This window comes from Hirsutella rhossiliensis (assembly GCF_020360975.1).
Source record: "Hirsutella rhossiliensis strain HR02 chromosome Unknown scaffold00009, whole genome shotgun sequence".
Taxonomy (NCBI): Eukaryota; Fungi; Ascomycota; class Sordariomycetes; order Hypocreales; family Ophiocordycipitaceae; genus Hirsutella; species Hirsutella rhossiliensis.
This window is the reverse complement of record NW_025408675.1, coordinates 240,693-256,247: the sequence shown is the minus strand read 5'-3', so window position 1 is coordinate 256,247 and position 15,555 is coordinate 240,693. Positions and strand designations below refer to the sequence as shown.

The window sequence follows — 15,555 nt, the reverse complement described above, 5'->3', positions numbered from 1 at the left end:
AGAGGCGTACGCGTAGGTGCCGTCCGTAGGATAATGTTAATAAGCTATATAGAGCTCTCCTATGCGCGGCTGGCCCGTATATATACGTGCGGGATCCGGCCCTCCGCACGTAACTATACGGCTTAGGCCGTAGCCTAAGCCTATAACCTATAATAGTTAAAGACTCTTATAGTATCTAGAACTTTAATATTAAATAAGAGGGAAAAACTAAAGTACCTAAGGGAAAACCCTCCCTTCTTTTAGTATAGGTCCGCCTTAAACGAGGTCGTAGTAGCAGTATATAGGAAATTTACGCCGGCTACCGTAGGCTCCTCCCGTAAAATCGCGTCTCGGCGCGGGCCCTCTCGGGCCGTGGCCGCTACTATCCCGAGCGACCGCGGCCCGGGCTCGCTAGCCCGGGCCTAGGGTTATAGGCAGTAGTCTCTCTCTAGGGGCCCGACTCGCGGGCGCCTCTATTTACCCTAGCTCCCGCGTCGCAGCCGCGTAGCCGCGGTCGCGTCAGCTTATCGGTCCGTTAGTTAGTAGGGCAGGTAATATCCGGTTGCCGGGCCGGGCGCTAGTATAGGTCGCTCTTAGGTAGGGCCGGCTAATCGAAATTTAGTCGGCCGGCTCCGCTAATCGTAAATCGGTTCCTATCCGGCTACGCGACTTCCCGATTAAGGGTATAGCGGCCTATATTTACCCTCTATCTTATAGTTACTAATTATACGCGCCTGGCTCGCGCCTATATATACCTACCTTCCCCCCTTAGTTCTATACGTACCTCCTCCTATCCCTCTATTATCTATCTCTTTTATAGGCCTAACTACTACCTTACCCGCCTTATTTCTATAACTCTAGGTCTCCTTAATACTATATCTAGTTCGCTCGTTATCGCGTTATAATATTTAACTAAGAAGCTAACTTAAGTAGTAGCGGCTCGCTTCCTTTAAAACCCCCTCCTTATAAGAAAGTCGCTATAGTAGCGGGATTAAAGCGCTCTATCCTATATTTTACGTATATTAAGTGTCTTACTAGTAAGCTTACTTATAAGTCCTTTACTAGCTATTAAAACTAGTCTTATATATATTAATCTTAGCTTTATCTTAAGTTAGTCTTACCTTTAGTATTTTTACTAACTTTAATAGCTATAAAAGCTAAAGTATATATTACTTATATTAACTTTAATTAGTCTTATTACTAAGTAAGTAACCTTTTCTTACTATAGTACTATCTAAGTTTAGTATTAATTTATATTTTAGATTACCTTTAAAGGTAAGGAGGCCGCTAATACCCTTTATTAAGTATAGTCTAAGGTTAATAGCCCTTCCCTTATTAAGGGTTTAATATAAGAGCGCCTTTATTATATTACTTTAAAAACTTATATTTATATTAATTAAAAGGCCCTTATTACTAAAGGTAAGGGCGCGTTAAGTAAGTCTACCCTTAGTTTAGCTATAGTTATTAAAAATATAAAAACGCTTATATTAGCTTTTACTTATTTTATAGATAATACTTACTATATATATAAGTTCCTAGAAAAATACTTAAGTAAGTTTAGCGACGCTATTAAAACCTTAGCTTAGGTTAGGCCTAAGTCGCTCTTAGTTACTTAAAAGACTTTTATAGCGGTTAACGATCTTACTAACTATTTCTATCTTATTACTAGCGATAGCTTTAACGTAAAGGATAGCGGCTTTAATCTTATTAGTCTTATTAGACCTATTCTAGCCTTAATCCCTATTAATAAAGGGAAGGGTAAAGGTAAGGGTAAGGCGGTAGCCGCGTCTAAGGCCTTATCTAAGGCTAAGGCTAAGGTATTTATACCCGCGGCCGTCGCGGAGCTAGCTTAGGAGCTAACCGCGTCTCCCTTTAATACCGAGCTATAGCCTAGTAGTTCTCTTAGCGCCGAGCCCGCCCTAAAGCGTCCCTATCTTACGTTACTTACTAATCCTACTAACGCTCCTAACTTTATTTAGTAGCGTTTTTATAGCTATCGCGGTTTAGTCCTAGCTAAGATTATTAATAGTCTTAACCTTAATTAGATCTATAGTTATAGTATAGGCTATAGTAAACGCCTCCGTGCCGCCGCTAGTATAGGTCTTACCTTAATATAGACCTTAGTTATTACTCTATCTTATAAGCTAGCTATTTAGGCTAGCTTTAGTTTAGGTTTAGGGTTAGGTCCGTTTAATCGTTATTAAGGTTCTTATAGTAGTAGTCCCTATACTCCTTATAAGCCTTAGGTTACTCCCTCCTATACTCTACGTACTACCCTAGGGGGGTCTTATTATTCTTACCGCGATAACGAGGCGGACGTTACTATTAACGAGCTAAGCTAGGGTTATAGTTTAAGGGGGGCTAGTTATCGGCTCTATCTTAGTTTAGTTTTAAGTTAAGTCTTATTTAGTTATAGTCTTTTAATAGTAGGTCTTATTTTATAGCTATTAAGGTTAGTTTAGTTAGGTTATATTAGTTTTATTTAGTTTATAGTTTAATCGGCGAGGTTTACGCTTAGTCTAGGTCTAGTTTAATAAAAGCTATAATCCTATAATTATAAGTCCTCTCTCTTTCTAGGTCGCCTTAGTAAGGGAAGTAGTTAGCTAAGGTAGTCTTAGTTAAAGCCGCTTTATCCTTAGCGCGACCCCGGTTTTATTATTTAGTATATCTACGTATAGCCTCTAAGCTAGGTTAAATTAATAGAGCTTACTTAAATAAAGGAACTATTACGCTAATAGCGCTACTATCCTTTTCCCTTAAAGGCCCGCTCTTATATTACCTATATCCTAGGCCTATATTAAGAAGGACTCCCTTACCTTTACTATTAATAGATAGTCGATTATTATATAGTAAATAGTATCCTATCTTTATCTATAAGTATATATTAATAAAACTATACTAAGGACCTATTAGTTAAAAAGGAAGTTATTAAGCCCGATCTTTCCTATATATATCTAGGTAATTACTATACTAATATACTTAAGGAGGCCCTTATAATAGTCTAGCGTTATTGCTTTATTAAACTAAGGTAGGAAGTTAGTAGGGTAAAGGGTAGTTTAGTATTATTAGATCGCGTCTTCCCTAGCGTTTTATTAAGCGGCCTATTTCTCGTTTAGCTTTTTAAGCGACTTAGCTTTATCTAAGAGGTCGTTTATTCCTATCTAGCTCTAGACCCCCTTTATCTCCTCTACGAGGGGGGGTCTACCTAGAGGTAGTACTACTAAGGGTCTACCCTCTCTCTAGTATCGCCTCCTTTTAAGTATACCCGCGACCGCGTTAAACGCGTATTAGATTTAGCCTAGGAGCCCTAAGTCCTTTAGCCTTTAAAAGGTATCCGTTATTCTTTAGTTTAAGTAAAGGTTAATTAAGGGCACCTATACCTCCGCTTCGACTTAGTAGACTAAGGTCGCGTAGTAGGCACCTATTACTACCTAGAGGTAGGCTAACTAGTCTTAAGTAAGGTCCTATATAATTCTATATAGTTTCCCCTTTATAGGCGTTATCTTATAGAATATAACTATTATATAGGAGATTAAGGACTAGATTACCTTACTATAAACTTCCTTAGTATATAGTAAGGTATAGCCTTACGTAGACGCCGCGAGCTTAGTTAAAGCTATAGTTTAGCGCTTTAACTTTACTTAGAGTTATTTTAAGTACGCCTTTTAATATAGTTTCCGGTATACCTAAACCCTTAGTAGGCGGGCCTCTTAGACTAAGGTTACTACGTTAGCCCTAAGGCGGACCGGCGTTATTATCGCTTATCTCCTTTATATAAAGTATAGTAATTCGCTCTTCGATAGTTTAAAAGTAACCGCGAACTCGGTCGCTTATTCTATATATACCCTTTAGGCTTCCTTTAAGCGTACTACTATAATAGCCTCGTTAGGTCTAATACTAACTATATTTATATTATCGGCGAAGCTAATAGTATAAATACTATATATTATACTAAGCCTTTTATATAAAGGGGTTATATAGTATAGAAATAGAATTAAGGATAAGGGGGAGCTTTAAAGGACTCTTATTAATACTTAAGTTAGCTCTAAAGTCCTCTTATTAAAGTAAATAGTTAATCTCCTATTACTTATAAAGCTTTATATTAAGCTTATAAGCTACCTAGGGTATCCCTTAAGCTTTAGTTCCCTTATAAGCTTATTATAGTTAACTATATTAAATACGCCCTTAATATCTAGCTATAGGAATAATATAATGCCCCTTTAGGCCTATATTACGTATACTAGTTCTATTACTAATAAGATCGCCGCTTTTATAGAGCGTTCCCTCCTATTCCCTATTTATCTATTTAATAGGATACCGTTCGCCTCTATTACTCCCGCGATCCTTTAAGCTAGTATCTACTTAAGTACTTTTCTTACTATAAGTAGGAGGGAGATTAGTCTTTAACCCCTTACTATATAGTAGGCGTCTAGCCTCTTACCTAGCTTTTAAATAACTATTATATTCGCGCTATAAAACCGACCTAGGAAATATAAGAGTTAGGTATAAGCGTTAAAGATTATAGCTAGTCGCTAGACTAAGGCTAGGCTATACTTCTTAATAAACCTTAAAGGGACGCTATTTAAACCCGCTACTTTCTAGCTTACTATCTTACCTAGCGCCCTTATAACGTTAGCTAGCCGGATTTATTAGTTAATTATAAGGGTCGCCTTAGCTATAGGCTAGGGTAGCCCTTAAGTTATACTAGCCTTTAATAAGAAGAACTTAGCGGCTAGTAGCTGGGCCTTCCCTTTAAAGGTTTCTATTAATTAGTCCTTACCTTCCTTAACTAATAGTAGGATATAAGTTAGTTTTAATAGTAGCTTACTATAGAGTCTTACCTACCTCTTTATATTTTAAAGCTTAGTATTATTAGCGCTAAATTCCTTTAAGAACTCGCGCTAGTAAGCCCTCCTTACTTCGCGGACGGTCTACTTTTAAGCTATAAACGCCTTATATAGGTCTTCTTAGTTTGCCTTATTCCTTTCCTACTTATACTTCCTCCTTACTTTCTTAGCCTCCCTCGTTACCCTCCTTACCTCTAAGGTAAACTATATATTGCCCCTAAGTAATGCTCGCCCTTAGTATAGAACTATAGCTATTGCGATTTACGCTAAAGTAGTAAAGATATAGTCTAGGTCCTTATCGATATCCTTAGGCATTTAAAGTATTAGCTAGTATAGTCCTAGCTAAGATATAGTCTTAGCTTTAACTAACTTTACTTTTACTTCTTTCTACCTTAGGGCCGGTTTAGGTACCTAGGCCTAGGTATCGACCTATAGTATAATAGTTTAAGGGATATAGTCTAACCTAGTTAGGTTTAGGTTAAGCTTAGTATACTATATTTTAGTCTTTAGTATTACTTAAGCTAGGTTAATAGTACTATCCCTTTAGCTATAAAAGAATCTTATATACTCCCCTTTTAAGGTAGTAAGTTTAAGTTATAGCCTTATCGCCTCTTATATAAGTTATATCGCGCTATCTAAGGTTTTATTATATCTATCTTAGAGCGGGTAATAGATATTAAAGTCCCTTACTATTACTATAGGGTACTTTAGTTCGATTACGCTTAGGTTATATAGCGCTCTTATACTTATAGCCCTTAGTAGTAAGTAAATCGCTTATAGTCTAATACTATCTCTAAAAATTACCTCGCTTTAGTTTAGTCTAGACTAAGGTAACTAAGTCCCTAGCCTAAGCCTTTTATATATATATAGCGCGTACCTCCCCTTTTTATAAACTAAGCTATAGGGCACCGCTTTAATAAAAAGGGGGCCGCTTCTTAGTATAGCTTTTACTTTTTATAGTACTATTAAGTTAAAGCCGGCCTAGTAGTAAAGCGCTAACTAAGCTAGCTTATATCTCTTTTATATATTTTAAAATAGTACTTTTAGTTATATATAGGTAGGGTTAAGGTAAAAGGGGTCGTTTATATAGGGAGGGAGGCGCTCTATCTCCTAGTACTTCTCTATCTATTATACCTATAAATATCGTTTATACTTAGTTCGGCCTCCTTAGCCCTACTAGCCGGCGGGTATTTTAAGCTCGACCTCTTATCTCGGCGCGGTCTACCTAGTCCCTACTTTTAGACTACGGTCGATTTAAGAACGCCCTAGGTTTCGATAGTAAGGAGCACCTATTACTTAGCGTACGTTTAAGTATTTACGAACTATTAAAGTTAACGTAAGTAGTTTTCCCTTACCTTTTCCTAGGCTTTATTTACTATAGGGTAGGTCTAGGTCTATAATAAGTAGTCCCCTTAATATAAGATATAGTTATAGGGGATTTTACCTTTCTTAGCCCTATATTTATCCTTACCTCTATTATATACTATGCTCTTATATTAGCTATAAAGTTATATCGATATATATTGCCTAGCGATATAGCTATATTTATAGTAGTTATAGTACCTCTATAGTTAAACCGACTTATTATAGGGTTTATATTAAAAGATCTATACTTTAAGGACTAAGCCTAGGTTATAAAGCTTATTAGCCTCCTTTAAGCTATTAACCCTAATAAGTATAGTTATTACTATCGATATCTTAGATTAAGGGTATAGCGCCTAGGCTTAAAGGACCTTAACTTTATTTACCTCTATAATCTTATAGAGTAATCGCTCCTTATTTACTATCGCTACCCTTAAAGGGATATTCTTTGCGACTACTATATACGCGTAGTAGGAGATCGTAGCCTTTAGTCTAAATACGGCCTTAACTTAGCCTTAGTCCCTTTAATAGGCTCTCGCCGTAGTATTAAATATAACCGCGATATCTCCGCTTTAAAGGCGCCTTACCGCTATAGCGCTTATAGCTTTTAAGGCTATATTTACCGCTTTTATTATATCCTTTAATTTATAGCTTAAGATTTCGGGCGGTGCTTTAATAGGGACTATAATAATCTCGCGTTTATAGCGCGGTAAGACCTATTTTACTATAGCTTTATATTAAGTTAGTCCTTTAGTCTCGGCTACGACCGCGGCCTAGGTTCGCTTAGGGCCCCCTAGGCTTAAAGCGATGCCTAGGTAGAGTTCTTCTTTAACTACCTCCTTAATTGTGTCCTAGATTATCGTCTTAAAGCTCTTATCCGCGCGGAGTACCGCTAATAACGCGCTATTAGCGCGGCTCTTTACCTTAAAGAGCCGTTTAACTACTACTTATACCTTACTAAATTATACGCTTAGGATAAAGCCTATAAGTTCGTTATATACTACTTTTTCTATAAGGTCGCTCGGCGCTTAGGCTAGTATTATATCGCTACTTTAGGTTTATTAACTTACTTTATTAAGGTATATAAATTTAGGTAGCGTCTCTTTACGCTATACGCTTTAATTAAGCCCGGTATATTAAAGGCCGCTACTATATTTACTTACCCCTTAGCCTTAGTATAGTATTATTACTAAGGGTAATTAATACTATTAAATTAATTCTTAGTATTAGTTAGTATTTTAGTCGCGATATATACCCGCTATAAGTATATATTAGTTTTATAAGAAGGTTTTTTTTTAAATATATTAAAACTATATTAATAGTATTAATAGCTATAGTAAGATAAAGCGGTTTAATAAGGGCTTTACTATATTAATTAGCTATAAACTAAACTTATATTAACCTCCCTTAATATTCTTTTTAGTTAAGCTAGCTTACTAAGATTTATAATAGATATAAAAGAAGGTAGCTTTATTAATTAGCGCTATATTATAAAAAGATATAATTTTCTTAAGTTAATATTAATATATAGCCTTAATAAGTAAGAAAACTAATATATTAAGTAGTTAAAAGATATATAAGGAGTATAATAATAAGAAAAGAAGATATATATTATTCTTAAAGTATATATATATATAATAATTAGTTTAATAACTCTTATAGCTATTAATAATAAGAAGAGTATATAATATAATTAAAAAAAAACTTCTTATAAAACTAATATATACTTATAGTAAGTATATATTACGACTAAAATACTAATTAATACTAGGAATTAATTTAATAGTATTAATTACCTTTAATAATAATACTATACTAAGGCTAAGGGGTAGGTAAACGTAGTAATAGCTATTAATATACTAGGCTTAATTAAAGCGCATAGTATAAAAAGATACTACTTAAATTTATATACCTTAATAAAGTAAGTTAATAAACTTAAAGTAGTAATATAAAACCGGCTTAGGCGCTAAGCGACCTTATAAAAAAAGTAGTATATAATAAACTTATAGGCTTTATCCTAAGTATATAGTTTAGTAGGGTATAGGTAGTAGTTAAACGGCTCTTTAAGGTAAAGAGCTATAGTAGTAGTATATTATTAGCGGTACTTTACGTAGATAAGAGCTTTAAGATAACGATTTAGGAAGTAATTAAGGAGGTAGTTAAGAAAGAACTCTACTTAGGTATTACTTTAGGCTTAGGGGGCCCTAAGCGAACCTAAGCCGCGGTCGTAGCTAAGACTAAAAGACTAACCTAATATAAAGCTATAGTAAAATAAGTCCTACTACGCTATAAATATAAGATTATCGTAGTCCTTATTAAGGCGCCGCTTAAAATCCTAAGCCGCGAACTAAAAGATATAGTAAAGGCGGTAAATATAGCCTTAAAAGCTATAAGCGCTATAGTAGCGAAGCGCTTTTAAAGCGGAGATATCGCGGTTATATTTAATATTACGGCGAGAGCTTACTAAAAAAACTAAGGCTAGGTTAAAGCTATATTTAGACTAGAGGCTATAATTACCTACTATATATATATAAGGTAGTAATAAAAGATAGGGAGTAATTACTTTATAAGATTATAAAGGTAAATAAAGTTAAGGTCTTTTAGGCTTAAGCGCTATACCTTTAATTTAAGATATCGATAGTAATAATTATACTTATTAAGGTTAATTTAAGGAACTATTAATATTAAAGGTCTTAACCCTTAAAAGTTATAAAGGGAGTTAAGGCCTAGCTTATAGTAAAGATATATTTAACTATTATAGTTTAATAATATAATCTTAGCTACTTTTTAAGAGTCTCTTACTTTTTTAAGCTCCTTAGTATTAGACTATTAAAGCTAAGGCCCTTAAAGATACCTATTTTATTTATATTAAGGTAGGACTTTAATAGGATTACTTATATAGCTAGTAGCTTAAGTAATTAAAACTATTCCTTAATATAGGCTATAAAGGCGCCGTTAATATAAGTAGAATTAAGAGATCTACTTTTAATAGTATTAATCTCTAGGTTTTAAGCTAAAAATCTTAAAATCTATTACTTCCTAAGTAAATATATATCACTGCTAGCTTTAACGATATAGCTAGCGAATTCCTTAACTTAATAATATATTAAAGGTAGCTTAAGGGCGGCTTAAGTAAGAACCTAGTTAGTAAGGTATTTTTCTTACTTTTAACTAAGCCTTTAATATACCTCTTTTACCTTTTTAATAAGTAGAGCCCCTTTAAAATATATATAAAGGGTCCTTCTTAAAATACCTTACCTTTAACTAGTATAAAGCTAAGGTATCCCGTTTTTAATAGCTTTAAGTATTATAAAGTAAGTAAAGGTATAGGCTTAAGTACGGTCTATTAAAAAAAGGTTAATAATCTATAAAGGGGAAAAAGAAGAAAAGTATAAGCCTAGCCTATATAAGCGCGGAGGCCGCTTATATATAGACTTTGCCTAGATATTAGTCTAGGCCTATATAGGGTAAAAGCCCTTATATTATACCCTTACCTAGCTTTTAAAGAGGCGCGCCTTTAAATAATACTTAATACCGCGCTTAAGAGAACGGAACCTTTATATAGACTACGTACGCTTAGTCGCGGAAAAAATATTAGTAAATAACGTATAATACCCTCTTAAGCGAGCTTCTTAAATAAACTATATTATTAATAAGGGCCGCGCCTTAAGAGTCGGGCTTTAGTACTTTTAGCTAAAAAGTAAAGGTAAGTAAAATAGCGTATAGCTAGCTTTAATAAGCTTATAGTATCCCGCCCCTCTTATATTAGTATACGGTAGTAGCTTTTAGTACTATAATATAAGGGATAGTACTTTAGTATATAAGGCTCCGCTCCCTCCTATATAGGGCTATATAGGCACTCCCTTTTACTATAGTTATATTATATTAGCGGCCTTCCTATATCTTAGCCGCCCTTTTAGTCGCTATAGGTATACGTCCTATTTATATAATAGCTGCTACTATACGTAAGGGGACGCTAATAAAGCCTATAGAGGCGTTACTAAGATTACTTATTACTAGAGTCGCTATTATCGAACCTTACCTCCTTTTTATCTTAGCGCGTACGCCCCTCTACTACTTAGAGTACGTTTACCCGCGCCTCTTAGCGTAGGTACTTTAAAAACTAATAAGATTTACTACTATAGCCTATATAGCGACCCTCCTATCGCTACCTCTTTCTATCCTTAGTCCTTAAGGCGGAGATAGAGATATTTATAGTATTACTAGCGTTATTCTCTTCTTATATTATAGAAGAAGACGAAAAAAGAAACTTATTACTACTAAGCTTATAAAGAAAGTAGATAAGATCGGTATATATATTTAGTAATATAGACCTTTTACTTAAATAGGTACGCTAATCTATATTTAAGCTTATAATAAGGTAATTATACTTTACTACGTTAAGCTAGCTATATATATATACTTAATAAAGCACCTCTTTAAACTATATAAGGTAGGCCGGAATAACTTTACTTTACTTTTAATAGAGCGTTATAAGCTCTTAGCCTACTAACTTAGCTATATTAGGTTCGCTATAATTAATATAAAGCTTTATAAGGAGGTCGGCTAGTCCGTTTATACTAATACGCGTAAATAGTAAGAGATACTTTTATAGGTATAAGGATAAGCTCGCGTAAAGATAGTTAAATTAAGCGCGGATATCCCTTATTATAGCGCTATCGGTATAGAGCTTTACTTTTATATAAAGTAGCTATAGCTCGAGCTCTACGGAGGAGCCGTCGAACTTACTAAGGTATAGTAGTACCGCTCTTAGTTATACGGAGCCTTACTATTATAAGAGGCTCTTAATTGCCTAGGTAAACTAAGTATTACGTTTACTTTAATTTTATAACTATAGGAGTACGGATATTTTACGTGCGTATATACTAGCGTAGGCGGTTTAACTAGACTAGGTAATTAAACGTCGACTTTAAAGGCAGCTAAAAATAGCTATTCTATATATAGGGATATAGAGAGGGTAAAATAAAGGGTAGATTATACTATTATAGAGTAGGTAGAGGCGTAGGCTTAGGTATAGTCTATTAAAAGAAGGTTAATAATCTATAAAAAGGAAAAGGAAGAGAAGTATAGGCCTAGCCTATATAGGCGCGGAGGCCGCTTATATATAGACTTAGCCTAGACCTTAGTCTAGGCCTATATAGGGCAAAAGCCCTTATATTAAGTACTTCTTAGAGCTAGTTTTTAGTATACTTAGAAAGCTAAGGTATTACTAATATAAATAGTATTTATTTTAAAATTATAGGGCAAGTAATATACGAGAAAACGCGGTTATAATATAATATATTTAACGACGCGATAGTATTATAGAGAGTGCCGGTGTTAGGGTGTGCCGGACTTTAGGTGGGCTGACTTAGTGCTTACGCTAAGCTGGGTGTAAATGGTAGGTAGTCATCGGTAGGTGCGAAAGATTTTAGACAATCGCCCACGCATAGCAATTCCGCGTGTCTTCTATTAGTAGAGATGTTAAAGCTAATTAATGCCTGTCCGCCTCCTTTCCACTAGCTTAGTGGCCACATTTATAATAAAAACTTTCTTTAGTAAACATTGAGCTATATGCTGCCCCATCAGGACTAGGCTGATCGTCAACCGCATTGCTGTGGACACCGTTCGAGGTACGGCACCAATCAAGTGGCACGTGACCTCGACCTTATCGATAAACCCATACCAGTACGTAAACGACGTCGCGTCTGCGTCGTGTAAACTTTTGGCCTCGTAGCCGTCTGATTCGCAAACGCCTGAAAGTCGCGGACTCACTCCACGCCTCCTTCGATATGCAGCCCCAGTACCGTGCTTATGCGCAGCAAGTGCCCCAGAGGTCCCCGCATGCGCCCAACCAGCGCCGCGGAGGCATAGGTGCGAGAGCGCCGTGTGCCTGGCAAGCCGCCAGGCTGTTACCCCAATCTTCTGTACTGACTCCCAGTAGGCCCCATGATGTCTTCAGGGCCTCACCCTTCGGCCCCGCTCTCTCAAGCACAGATGGTGCAGCAGCAGCAAGCTCAAGCGCACGCAAACGAGCTGGCCAGGCGCCGCAGCCGGAAACCGACCGATAAGAACATACCCGATGGCGTCGAGGAGTGCATTGTCGACCCTGACGGCGTCCAACGATACAAGGACTTGAGAGACGTAGAGAGATGGCTGGATGCGACGACCACTCGAAAGCGTCTGGGCGTCTCCGAGAGTGTCAATCGTAGCCGTACCAATGTACGTCAATCAAGGCGTGAATGGAAACGCCTGCCACGTGCTTACAAAACTCTAGCTCTCCCGGATACTTCGTATACAGATCAGCAACACTGTCGAGGACCAGGTGTGGCAAGGCAGCGGCCTCAATGTGGACGCTTTCGACTTCACTACAAACATGGAAGCCTCGTATCGCGTCAAGATTGAAGGACGTCTTCTCGACGAGCAAGACGACGACAGCTCGGCAGATCACCGTGCCGAAGAAGGCTCAGTCGCCATCTCTGGCGTCTCAGACAAGATGGAGCAAGACGAGCAGCCAGCAACAAGCCAGAAGGCATCTCCGGCAAATGATGCCAGACATCGGCTTTCTCACTTCTTCAAGGCCCTGTCTGTCGACTTTGACCGTTCTCGTTTTCGAAATGGCGCGGAGCAAAGTATAGAATGGAAGAAGCCCGAGTCTTTGCCGAAGCCTCAAGCTGCAGGAAGCCTGCCACCTGCGGCTGATTTCGACGAGCTCACTTTCAAGCGTAACGGCGACGAAAATACAAACATTACCATCAACCTTTACCGGCACGAATCGCCCGAGCGCTACCAGCTTAGTCCTGAGCTAGCAGAGGTGGTGGACATGTCTGAGGCGACGCAACAGGAGGCTGTGATGGGACTTTGGGAGTATATCCGATACTGGGGGCTTCAGGAGGACGAGGAGAAGCGAAATTTCCGATGCGATGAGCTTTTGAAAAGGGTAAGTCGGGCAGAGACAAATAACGCCTGTTCAGTGAGCTGGCGGCTTACTTTCTTAACCAGGTTGTTGGCAGAGGAGACGTGGGATATATTCCCATGCTCAACGAGTACGTGGCGCAGCATCTCCAACCACTGCCGCCCGTCAGCCTGCCCTACACCATTCGGGTGGATGAGGAATTCCATAGGAACCCGCAGCCGACCGTGTACGACGTACATGTCTCCGTCGACGACCCGTTGCGGGCTGAGTTGCAGCCCTTGATCAACAACATACAGTATGCGACCATGCTGAAGGAGGTCACCGCCCTCGACGAGCAGTTGGCCCGACTCATCCAGGCAATTGCAGTATCCAAGACCAAGCATTCATTCTTCACATCCTTGAGCCAAGACCCAGCCACGTTTGTCAGCAACTGGCTGAGCTCTCAAAAACGCGACCTCGAGATCATCATGGGCGAGGCGTCGAGAGGTGGCGGCGAGGCTGCTCATGGGGACGAGTGGCGCAAGGGCGGTTCTGGCAGCGTTTGGGCGACCCAGAATGCGCGCGAAAGCGTCAATGTTTTACTTTCGAAGCAACGTTGAACCAGCGGCATTGAGCGATGGAAGATTTGTACGGAGTTGTCGCTTTGTGGTAATGGCATCCTCCTGGGCGTATAGGGGCATGGGGAGTGGGCGTTGGTAGGACTAGACTTGTCTCGTACAAATCATCACCGCATCCTGCGGGTGACGCCAAAATGAATTGACATGTCCGATTCTCTTCTCATTATGTACATGGTATAGTAAGGTAGCTGTAGCGTAAACTGCGGTGAGGTTTCATGCGCCCATCATAACATGCTTCAGTCAAGCCACGTTGTTCTCTCACGCTGTCTCAGAGCGCCGACAGTCGGAGGGATCTGCAACTGCCTGAGGCGGGCACTCGGAGTCGAGCGATCCAGAAGCTCCCAGAAAGGCCTGTAAGAGCCGGGTGCTATCGCTTTGGAGGAACTGGAACAGCCGGCATGTTTTTGATTTGCTTGATGAGAAACTCTCGCTCATCGATGAACTGCTCGTCATCGGTACGGTCTTCGAGAAAGTGCGAGAGAAAGGTCAAGAGCTTCTCGCGGTTCATGAGCAGTATTTTCTGAACAGCAATGGACTTGTGGGGGTTGGCCACAAAGACCTTGAAAACGTGGAATCCTTCGTACTGAACCATCTTCCTATCATCGCGGAGCAAATTCATACATATCTTGAGGTGGTCACCCCGATCTACATACGCCGTCATGACGCTGTAGTTGGAGCGATCCAGCAGGATCTCGCCAAGGAGCTTGATTGATTGCCTCTTGGTGACATAGCTGTTTGACTGTACAAGAGTACTATTGTACTTGTCGAAGAAGAGGTCGAAGTTGACGGAGAGGTAACGAGGGACGAGATCCTTGTGGCGGGTCAGGAGTTCCTGACAGTGTTGGTTGAAGTCAGCTTATCGAGACTCGCTCCTCGCGCCTATGGCAGCTCGGGCTTTGGGGGGCGGCGGGCTTACTCGGAAGGTAGTGAAAGCGTCGGCGGCGACTTCAAAGGAGCTCTTATCGATCCAATCAAAGAACCTCCAAAAGACGCCTCTGCCGCTCTGTGGCCTGTCACGATCAATTGCGTTGAGGCCTTTGGCACTGGACCCTGGTGCATCGCCATCGTCGTGGAGAATGATGGCGGCGGCAGCCTCATTCTTCAGCAGCTCGCGGAGGACGGATCCAGCGGGGGTAGCGCTCTCCTTGTGATCGTAGGCTCGACAGAGTTCAATAAGTACTTGCGGACGGTTGCAGACAACGTAAGACAGAGCTATCGGATCGCTCTTCGGGGCTGCAGCGGCCGGCCGGAAGCGAAAGACATAGGAGAAGATGACTTGGGTATCCTTTCGAGATTCAAAGGGCAGGCGGTATAGATTTACTGCGAGAAGGTGGAGGAGGTCCTCGTCGATGAGACCTGTGACGAGTTGGTAGATTTGTTCTGGGGAGCTGTCGGTCTCTGGCTCGTGGTGAGAGCCCCGTCAGCCTGAATCCAGGGGAGAGAGGCGGAGTAAGAGGCAGATGGAGCAGTCTAGATGAATCCACTGACCATGTGTGCCCTGTAGAACGAGTTTCATTTGATTCAGGACGCGGGCGAGCTCTTCTGCCTGCCCAGCTCGTCAGCAACAACGTCTGTGTGGCGTGAGAGGGTCTGGGGGACCTTTGAGGTTCCGTTGGGGCCTTCGAGCCTTGCAACATGTTCTCGGGCTTGCTTGGGCAGATCGGCAGCGGCTCGAGACCGTGCTCGGCCAAACAAGAACGACATGGTGCGCAGGGGGGATGAGGACGGCTTGGTTCGCGGCGGCGTCGAGGGTTGAGGCGAGGGGCGATTTCAATGATGACGTGTGTTTTTACGGTATAGCTGGGCTGTCGCACCGCTCCGTTCGCTGCGACTG

The 15,555-nt window shown here is 39.8% G+C and overlaps 2 protein-coding genes across 2 annotated transcripts; one reads left to right on the top strand and one right to left on the bottom strand.

Annotated features, from left to right (window-relative positions):
• Positions 1-11,980: 11,980 nt before the first annotated feature.
• Positions 11,981-13,703, top strand: HRG_07834 (SWIB/MDM2 domain-containing protein; the record flags this gene model as incomplete). Its single annotated transcript, XM_044866305.1, has 4 exons — positions 11,981-12,062; positions 12,151-12,410; positions 12,466-13,128; positions 13,191-13,703. The coding sequence occupies 4 exons, from the start codon at positions 11,981-11,983 to the stop codon at positions 13,701-13,703; spliced, it is 1,518 nt and encodes a 505-aa protein (XP_044718194.1).
• Positions 13,704-14,088: 385 nt separating this feature from the next.
• HRG_07833 (mo25-like domain-containing protein) lies at positions 14,089-15,425 on the bottom strand (the record flags this gene model as incomplete). The annotated part of the gene is made up of 4 exons (XM_044866304.1): positions 14,089-14,553; positions 14,638-15,119; positions 15,210-15,267; positions 15,321-15,425. 4 exons carry the CDS (start codon positions 15,423-15,425, stop codon positions 14,089-14,091), a joined length of 1,110 nt encoding a protein of 369 aa, XP_044718193.1.
• Between the last annotated feature and the right edge of the window lie 130 nt (positions 15,426-15,555).